The sequence below is a fragment of the Lithobates pipiens genome, unplaced genomic scaffold, assembly GCF_037356315.1.
Source record: "Lithobates pipiens isolate NorthernLeopardFrog02 unplaced genomic scaffold, aLitPip1_a1.2 Scaffold_23, whole genome shotgun sequence".
NCBI lineage: Eukaryota > Metazoa > Chordata > Amphibia > Anura > Ranidae > Lithobates > Lithobates pipiens.
Window position 1 is genome coordinate 311107755 of NW_027507785.1, and position 10591 is coordinate 311118345.

At 43.4% G+C, this 10591-nt stretch overlaps 2 protein-coding genes across 2 annotated transcripts in view; both read left to right on the forward strand.

Annotated features, from left to right (window-relative positions):
- The window catches only part of LOC143927149 (uncharacterized), a 96887-nt gene extending 96319 nt beyond the window's left edge, over positions 1 to 568 (forward strand). The window contains exon 3 of the mRNA XM_077451098.1: positions 521 to 568. Within this exon, the coding sequence (XP_077307224.1) occupies positions 521 to 568 (48 nt within the window). The remainder of the gene's footprint in view (positions 1 to 520) is intronic.
- GNG12 (G protein subunit gamma 12) overlaps positions 1 to 10591 on the forward strand; it is a 207463-nt gene that overhangs the window by 110654 nt on the left and 86218 nt on the right. The window contains exon 2 of the mRNA XM_077450507.1: positions 521 to 578. The gene's annotated coding sequence lies outside the window, so the exon portion shown is untranslated. The remainder of the gene's footprint in view (positions 1 to 520; positions 579 to 10591) is intronic.

The following is a 10591-nucleotide window of genomic DNA, read 5'->3' on the forward strand; positions in this document are numbered from 1 at the left end:
GGCCTTATAAAGCCATGAGGGCCAAGGGGTCTCGGGGAGGTCCTCTACAACAACGGGGCATCCCCTGGGCCCACCAATATCCATGCAATTTATTTTATCTGTCATTACTTTACGAGTTGGACCTTATTTGATTGCTAACCAAGGATGAATACATTGGCTCCCTCTTTATGCAGTATGCAGCCACTTTCACATTTAAACAGCTCTGCATTACTCACTTTTGGAGGCTTCCAGGTCTCACCAGTGTGGATTCTGGAATTTTGGGCTCTCTGGAGATCCTGTTTCTGACTGCACTTTAGTCTTGCACCCTCTACTAGGCCATGTCTTGCTGGAGACAGATTTATTTTCTGATCACAGTTTGAACAGTTACCAGGGCGATCTTTCCAGAGTGTGGTCAAGCCTATCTTTTTAATACCCTAGTAATGTGTATTCTTCTTTTCTGATTCCATCAGCGCACGCTCTGGAGTTACAATGCTGGGTTATGTTTTTGCTAACAATCTAACAGTGGCATTTTCTTTTGCAGATTTATAAGAAGACAACAAAGGCTTTAAACGGGTACGAGCAACTGTAAACCCTTCTAGGTAAGTCCTGTCATTCATTCATTGATCAGTGTGTTGGCAACTTTGCAAACAGTGCTGAATTTGCTTGTAACTTCATTGGGTGCTTTTCTGAAATCCATAAAGCCATCACCGTTCAGCAATTGCATTTTTGTGCATAATTTTAGCATTACTGTAACAAGATGGCAAAGATTGCGTCTGTGTGATCCCCACAATGACAAACATTGCGTCTGTGTGATCCACAAGCAGAAGCATCCACGACCAGAAATTTATTTACCCCTCTATTAAAGTGATTGTAAAACCTTACATATACCCAATGAATTAACTGGCCTCAGGTGATACACGGAGATGAAACTTATCCTCCTACATAAGTTAACCCGTTTACCTGCATCTCTCTATCTATCTATCTCTCTATCTATCTATCTATTCCAGAATTTATACAACCTATATGAGATGGCAGAGAGCTGAAGTTACGCTCAGTGATAAGAGTTCTGTCAGCTGATTGGAGGGAAAGGACACACCCCCCCCCCCTCCACACAGCAACTGACCTGAAGCTGTCAGTCACAGGCTGTGTGCTGGAGCTCCCTCCCGTGTCACCATTTTCTCTTGGTGTCAGGAAAATTTTGTCAGATAGCAGAGGAAGGAAGCAGCAGACAAATTACCCTCAATGCTCTGGATTGAGACAAGTACACACTATAGAGGAATATGCTTTGTTCAAATGTTATATCTGAGGTTTACAACCACTTTAAAGAATAAGTTCACCTTTGGGAAAACGTTACATGCTCCACCTGTTGTTGGAGTGGAACATGTAGCATGTTCCCAATGCTGCAGCCGCTGCCTGATTTTCACCCCCCCTTGCCGGCATAATAACATATAACTGAATATCTAATGCAAAGTAGTGATGTTGAGGCCATCAGAAGGAACCACAGCAGACGGCGAGGAAGCAGACACCTGATGCTTTCAGAAATGGCTGCGGATGTCTCGGCAAACGTAGATTTTTTTTTTTCTTTTTGTAAAGGTTTTTAATATAGTGACAGTTTCTTTAACCAGTTGTGGATTCTGGGTATGACACACCCACACCCACACACACACCCACAAAAACTTGTTTAGCATGCCCTGTCCTTCTCCCCCGCTGAGATACAATGTAAACTTATTGTCACTTTTGTATTTACTCTGTTCTATTATTTTGCAGATCAAAGATGTGAGCTTTGATCTGCATATGATGTCATTGTCAGGTAAAGCAACCTGACAAGTTAATTAGAAAAAAAAGTATTTGATTTTTTTTCTTGTGTTCCTTTTAAGGAGAAGTAGGGTCAAAGCTCTATTGGCCCTACTTCTCCTGTGGGTCACAGGGGTATACTTGGTTCTGCTCTCCTGTGACCCAGATCTAGCTGGCAACAGGCTAAAGTCTGCTGTTGGCAGACATCACAGAGCTGGTAAAGGCTCTGCAAGGATCCCGACTATAATGTCGGAATCAACTCCTGTCCCTGACCAGCAGTTGGCTCAGCCTCTCGGCATGCTACTGAGAGCCTTATGCCCCGTACACACAAGCGGATTTTCCATCTGAAAAAACTTGGTTGATTTTTCTGACAGAATTCTGCTCAAGCTTGGCTTGCATACACACGGTCACACAAAAGTTCTCTAGCTAAGTGACTGAATTCCTGGAACTCCGCTTTAAAGGAAGTTATTTCAGAATAAACAGCCCCATAGCACAAATGTAAAAACTGCTTTGGCCTGTAAGATGAGCGCCACAATTAAGATTGGGACAATGTAATCCTAGAAGCTGTGAAGAAGTTATTTTAGATGTCGCCCTGCATGCTTGTTTCTTTTCACCCTCTAGAGGGCAGACTGATCACAAGATATTTTATCTGTATGGAGAACATGCACTTCAACCACCTAATTGCAAGAGCAGTTTTATTTCAGTACTGCATTATTTTAACTCTTACTTTTTTAAATCGCAACAGCCACATGAATTTACATTCTTCATTAAAAATTCTGTGTTAAAATATATGTATTTATTTTTTGTTCTATGGGACAAAAATACGATGGCGGTTTCATTCCCTAATTGGACCACAGGTTTATGCTAAAGTCCATTTTGGAGCACTTGGTTTTTGCACCCCAATTGACCCCCCATGTGTTTTTCTTTGTGCTGGAAGTGCAGTTGATCTCAGGAAACCAACAAAAAGACCTAGCTGCATCCAACAACAGCTCACGTTCTCATACTAATGACTGGGAGCCGAGATCACCGGCTCCAGATCACTGCGATAGCCGGTGATTTCCTCTCCCCCCTCTCCTCCTTTTTATATCAGCTTCCCCTGCACAGTCTCTCTCTCTCTCTCTCTCTCTCGCATTTTTATTATTTATTTATAAGCGAAGTCTTGATATAAAGTAGTGTCACGTCACAACTGAGTATAAAAGGGAAGAGAGGCGCCTCCAAGTGTATCAATATGGTTACATTTAATGAAGGTGCAACATTTAGCAACTCTCAAGGTTGATGATTAAAACAGGCACATCTAAGTATGCAGGTGTAGCGGTACCCCCATAAGGGCTGCTGATTGAATCTAAACTCCACTGGCTACCCCGATTCTGCAGGTCCTCTCTCACCTCTGACACCTCAGGTTCCATTTTCTGGGAAGTTTGTAATGTTATCAATGAGAACCCCACATACAGTATGACTAAACAGTAATGATTCACTGTGCAATATATTGAACGTAGCTTTGGGACCCGTCACTTCACCAACTGTAGTAATAGATGGAGTCTCACACAAATTGTCAATTAACCACTTAGGAAATGTACTAAGAAAAGTTAGCACAATAAACACTGACAATTCAGATATGAAAGGATGACGATAGATAACAGTCAATATGTACATATACTGAGAATTCAATGATTACCATAGGGGGGTTTCTGCAAACAGGTGTGCAGTAGGACAAGTGCTCAATGTTATTGAAACTGTTATTGAAACTGTTATTGAATACCTTTCCCCTGAAACCTCAATGCACACACCAGGACCACAGCAAAAATTATGAACATGCAGTGGTACAATACAATAGATATGTCTATATCCTATACTCAAGGGCTCCCCCTAGGTTGTAATGCAATGTCCCAAATGCAAAGTGAACCGTGGTATTTTGTAGAAAATGATAGAAGTCCTTGTCCTCTTGATCTTCAGCTAGCTCAGGGTATTAGACTGCATATTTGCAAATTTAACAGAGAAAAAAGTAGACAGGCTATAAGAAAAAAAAAAAAATGATGCACTGATAATAGTGTACTTGCAAAACAGAAGGCACTTCTATGTTTTCTCCTTAGCAGTGGATGTGATGCAGCATTCACTTTATAACACAGGGACGCAACCCTGAAACTCCACTGTATGTAAGCTATGGATGAACGAGCACTTCTGTGGGACTACAAGTCCCACCAGCAGTCTGTAACAAAGTAACACGGCAACAGTACACTATACTGATCTGGGCAAGTGCCCGCTCACCACAACAGGCCCAGATGCTTGCAAGGCTCCTTTCCTGGTATCTCAGTCCCGATCCAAGCTGGCACCGCCACACTGCACCACTCCTTCCGATGGCTGATGTAACTGTAATCTTGGGTCCGCTGGTCCAGCTGACTGTGCTCTGGAGCTCCTCAGAGGCCAAGCGATTCTGCTCCTTGCCTTACACACACAGACCTCGCTGCAGGCAGGTTTTGAATGGCGTCCCAAGAGACCAGAAAAATGGCCATGCTGCCCCTTTTATGTCACTACCCAGCAGGCTGTTCTGTGACCTGGCATTGTGGGTAAGTAGTTCAGACTGAGTTTTAGTACATGAGTCACTTCCTCATTCATGATATCTCCCACAATGCTTTTGAACATGTCTTTAATGAGACCAAACAAGTCTTAATAGCATTAAATAGAAAGGACACTAGAGGGAGCCAAACTCTTACTTATAACCTACTGCAATACATAAATTGGCAAAACATGGCTACATAGGCATCTGGGGTAAAGCTGTCCATGTAGGCCATCCTCCACACCGTCATCAACATCATCCCTTCCACACTGCTCTTCAATCACTGTACTGCAGGGTAGTCTTCCCGATGATGATTGCAGACTGACAGCTGTGAGAGCCGATGGTGCGGAGGATGGTCTATATGGACAGCTTTACCCCGGATGCCTGCATACTTAGATGTGCCTCTTTTAATCATCAACCATGTGAGTTGCTAAATGTTGCACCTTCATTAGGAGCCGCTTCACACAGGGGCAACTTAGCCACCTGACAAGTCGCGCTCCATTCTGTACATTGGAACTGTTCTAATAGAGACTCAGAAAAAGGTTCCTGTACTACTTTGGGGCGACTTCATAGCGGCTTGCATTGACTTCTATACAGAAGTCTTTTTGCAAGCCACGCTGTACGGGGCAGCTTCAGACATGGGCAACTTTGAAGCCGCCCCCTGTGTGAACCGGGTCTAAATGTAACCATATTGCTATAGAGGCGCCTCTCTTCTCTTTTATACTTTGTAGCTCCTGCTGGATTTTACTTCTATTCCCCCTGTGGAGGCTTCCATTTGTAGATGGACATTTTATGGTTACACAACCAATCACATTGCTATAATCTTTTTATATGGACTATAAACTGAAAATACAAATCATTTGAGTTTCCATTATTTTATGGGGGAAATTTGTTTTCAAATACAAGTGCTTTGGATTTACAAGCATGTTTCCAGAACGCATTATGCTCGCAATCCAAGGTTTTACTGTGTGTGTGTGTGTGTGTGTGTGTGTGTGTGTGTGTGTGTGTGTGTGTGTGTGTGTGTGTGTGTGTTTTTATATAGATAGCTATATATAGAGATATTTTGTGTTTTTTTTAGATGGGATTAAAAAAAGAAAAGTAATTGCACACTTTTGTTTGTGGGCCTTACACATATGTGACGTGGTTGTGTACATCAGGAGTTTTTTTTTTTTTTTTTTTTTGTTTTGGGGAAAAAAAATAAAAATAAATCAGATGTCCATTACCATTTACCAACAAATGAAGATCTAATTTGTCCTAGGAAAAAAAAGGTATAGTTCCCCTGGATACATGAAGTAGCTGCAAAGAGATGTGCGGTTTACACATGTGGAAAACGTTGTCCAGGATTCTAGGTCTATGTTCACACCATTTTTGTGCATTCAAACGTTTGTTCGCTTTTTTTGTGTATTCCATTTTTGAGAGATCGTTCATTTCAATGGGCTGCCAAACGCATGAGAATGTACAAAATATAATTTGCAGTACTGTGCAGTTTGGCGACCACAAGCACTTCGTGTTTGGTGGATGCATTTGGGAAGCCGTTTCCAATGAATGCTTTTTTTTTTTTTTTTTTCTCAACCAAAGTGGAGTTGGCTTTAAAAAGATCCCCTTTGGAGAGGACCTTGCAATACCCTTTTATTGCCACCAGGTGGCAGGTTCTTCCTGCAAGTCAGCCTGCCGCAGGTGTTGTATTAAAATGCAGACATGCTGAATTTTAGTGCAGCTCCCAGGAAGGCACCTCCTGTTACCATACATCAGCGCAATGCACCATGCTGTGCCTTACATTATCAGGATGTATGTTAGGATTACAGAACGCTTTCCTGTGTATTTTGGAGATGTAAAGGGTTTCAGTAGTCCAAATTTCCTGTCCTACAGTGACACCACATTTCTAGGTACAGTGAGCGAGTGTTGTCACCCAAGCACAGGAAGTGTTTGCTGGCAGGATCACCAGGTGAAAAAAATAACAGAAAAAAATCGCACTCATACCTGCATGCAACTTCACACAAAACGTGGTGCTGCACATAAATCGTGCAGGAGCGCTATTATCGCTGGCACCCCCACATGATGAAAAACGCGACGCTGTGTTTTTTTTTGTGTGGCTGGATTTAAAAAAAAAAATAATGCATGCACTATTTTTTGTGCAATTTCAGCCTGTTCAAATTGATGCTGCAGAGGAATGCACATTGCGTTCCAGTGCGATTCTGGTGTGAACCAACCTTCAAAGTAAATTTTTCTGATTCACTAGAATCTGTAATGTTGCAGCTTCATTTGCCTTTATTGATCAGAATGCTCGCTTCTGTACTTTTTTTTTTGTGTGTGCAGGCTCTTGGAGTTTCTTCTTATTTTCAGACTGGTGTAAACATTTAACTGAGTTGCGAAAAATTTCCAGAGCTGGCTATATCTCTGTAGTCCACTAGGTGGAGCCATTGCTTTATAAATGTACTTTGTGTTCTTGTGACCTGTATCCTTGCTGTAATCTCCTCTTATGTCTTTCTTACTTTTTCCTTTGTGCCCTTCTATGACATAACTCAACCTCCATGTTGTTGAATTTGAAAAGCCAACCACATAAGGTGTTGTTGACATTGTATGCTTTACAGAGCAAAACCTGTAAACAAAAAACTGGTCACAAAGTTGCAATCTAGGAAACACTGCAACTGTGCTCAAGTTAGGATGTCTACTCCCACCCCAAGTGTTACTAAACTCAGTAGCCTGTATTTACTATATCTGATCTCCCACTGTACACAGAACATGGAAATTAAATTATTTTAGTAAAGTATAAGCAGTCTTGTGACTTCTATCAGTGTCTGGATAAAGCTTATATGAGGAATTTTCATTCTCCTCTGTCCTATGGGGCTGCAGGACCCCTGACCCACTGGACAATGCAAATTGACCCTGTGCCAATCACATGCACCCTCTGAAGAAAAAAAGGAAACCCTGTAGCAATACACATCAAACTGAACATGTGCAGAGTGCCCCAAAGGCTCTTTACTATCAAGAGATAGATTGGGAACAGTGGAAGAAGGGGAGGATCAGAGGAGCAGCAGCGAGACTCGGGAGCATGCCTGCATGGGTGCCCCCATGGAAAGTGGCTCTCCTGGGGGGCACCCCAATGAAGAGCAGGGTCACCCCAGAAGAGGAGGATCGGGGCTGCTCTGTGCAAAACCATTACACAGAGCAGGTAAGTATAATGTATGTATTTTTTTTTTTTTTTTTTAAGTGAGCCCTTCCAATCAGAACAGCCTTTAATTTTGGATTCTGTATTCTTCTGCAGCTGGGGTCCAGAGAGCTCCTCACATGTAGGGTGGGCGAGCCTGTGTAACGTCTGCTGTCTCTGATGTATCACAAGTCAGAATGATAGAGACGGCTTGTAGCCTGCAGTGGATTTCTTAGAAAACTCCTCTCCTGCTCTGCAGATGGGAAAGCAAAACCAAAACCTCTTCAGGGTGTGAGCGAAAGATCTATTGATTTTCCCCCTTGGATGCCAAACAGCACAGATAGAATTTCCACTGCCAGCTAATGTATTCTGATATATGGCACCCGTGGCTGCCTGAATACCAGAGCCATTGATGCAGGAACTATTTGACAAACTGCTTTTATTTTTAGATTGAAGGATGTTGGGCAGGAGTGTGCTGAAAGGGTTACCCATGGCTCTAATTTTGTCTGGTTCATCAGGAATTGGCCAAGATTTGCTGTGTCTGTGTGGCCAGCCTTAGACTCGGATCTTGGGGACAGGGACACTTTGATAAGTGTTGTACTGACTCACATTGACATGTTGAGTTGCAGTTCTGAATATAAAACTGCAGCACCAAATGCATCCTGAAAGATTTCACCTAAACACTGGAGGAGATTTACTAAAGCTGGTGCAGCTGTGCATGGTAGCCAATCAACTTCGGCTTGTTTAGTTAAAGGGATTGTAAAGTAAAATTAAAAAAAAATAAATAAATAACAAACATGTTATACTTACCTCCACTGTGCAGCTCGTTTTGCACAGAGTGGCCCCGAACCTGCTCTTCTGGGGTCCCTCGGCAGTTGTCTCTGTTTCCTCCCGCAGGTACTACTCATATTCATGCGAGCTCCCTCGCATGGTGAGAAGCACTTGCGGGCGCGCTCCTGTGATACATCCGGCGGCTATAGCCACTCGCTGTATCACACGGCCCTGCCCCCGGCGCGCTGTGTCATTGGATGTGATTGAGAGCAGCACGAGCCAATGGCTGCGCTGCTTTCAATCCATCCACTCCAGCCAATCAGTGGTCAGGCTGAGCGGCGAAGAGGACGGCGGGGGCGAGCGCGGGACTTTTGAAAGGTCAGGTAAGTAAAACGGGGGGACTGGGGGCGCCGGCAGTGTGAGATGTTTTTTCACCTTAATGCATAGAATGCATTAAAGTGAAAAAACATTTACCTTTACAACCCCTTGAAGCTTTGGCAATAAAACGTGGAAGCTGATTGGTTTCTATGCAGAGCTGCACCAGATTCTGCACTCTTCAGTTTTAGTGAATAACCCCCCCACTATGTGCTGTGAGCGCAGCTTTTCCTTGATGATGCTCTTTTGGTTTTCTATGACACGGTTGGTAGGGACGGTACCGGAATAGACTGCGGTTGTACACCATGGAAAAGGTCACCGACGCTCCTGCCAAATGTCGTCTTATTTGTTTAGAGGGATGTGTGAAATGCTACACGCTCTGTTTGTTTTTCTCTTTACAACTCAGATGTTTTACGTGTTTTCATTAAATCATTGGGGGGGGGGGGGGGGGTGATTTGTGCCACAAAATGGAATTTCTACTCAAAACTTTTAGGTTTCAATGACCGCTCACATGCACATCCCCATTAACAATTTAGCTCAGGTGATTGACTGTTACCCTCACTCTCTACACCAAACAAGACGGCCACGACTGCCCTCCTACACAGCCTCACCCCACTAAAGACCCAACCCTTCCATACCTACTCAGGAATAGACAGACATATGTATACATGTAAGATGAGCGCCACCTCTACAATGAGCCCCAAACCCCAGGGGCTGTGATATAAGGTGACTATCCTGCTTATATCTAGTTACAGATCCCTGATGACTGTGGGGACCTCTGTTTTTTGATTAGTGTATCTGCTCCGCTATGTTCTCACGAGTAAGATTACACCAATTCTGTGTCTGCAAAGAAAAAAACTTTTTAGGCTTAATGTCCAAGGGACGGTTTACAAACTTGACAGATAGTAACCACCATTTAAAAAATGTCCGTTTTGCCCTAGTTTTTTTTCCCCAAATAGTTAAAGCCTGTAAACGAAACGAGGCTAAATGCTAGTTGCCGCGTTTATGAGCTGTTGCATGCGTTTGGCGTGTCCAGCGCCTCTGAAATTCCGTTCTGTACGTTGTTGGTTTTTTTTTTTGCTTTCCAAAAAATGCTTCTAAACTCAACTGCCTAGAAACAACAATAAAGGCCCCGTGTACATGTACTGATAAGATAACATGGAGAAGAGTTCAGGGGCAGCTGGAAAAAAAAACGCCCAACTGCTCCTAAAGGTCCGTTTATCAGCCGTGTACATGAGGCCTTCATGCTTCGCTTGTGTCTGGCCACAGATTGGTTGATTAAGTAGCCATTGTCCTATGTTTCCAGAGATCGAGTTGGATTTCCCTGCATTGGTTCTTGTCTCTGTCCCCCAGCACAAGGCCGTGATGAAGATGTCAGTCTCTGGCGGTTGGATCCTCCAGGATTTTGTTTATTCTGCATTATGGAGAATACATTAGGCCCCATTCACACCTCATTGTTTTGTAACTTGAAGCTCAAACACTGGAGGAGGGGGGGAAAAAAATCCACTATTCTCTATGGAGATGGTTCACATCTCCACTACAATTTGGCAAAAGCTTAACGTTCTTAACGTTTTTATTTTTTTTTTTTTTTTTTTGCTTGAATCTGGCAGATTGGTGCGTTTTTTGAAGTGTTTTGTTCCAAAGAATTGCATGGAAACGCTTGAGTGTTTTGGTGTGTTTTTGACAGTTTTGTTTAGACTCCTTTGACATTGCAGGCATTTTTCAGGCGCTGCAGGGCTAAAAATATCGCATGCATAGCGCCTGAAAAAAGGAGCCCGAGGACCCCCAAGCACTTGTCCGGGAGGAAGGTATATGGACCCTCCCAGCATCTGTCCTTGAGGGAGGTATATGGTCCCTCCCGGGCACCTGCCCGGCGGCTATATGGTCCCTCCCGGGCACCTGCCCTATACCCGACATCTTGCAGAGTGTAAGGCTGGATTCACACCTATGCAGTTTTAGATTTGCTCTAC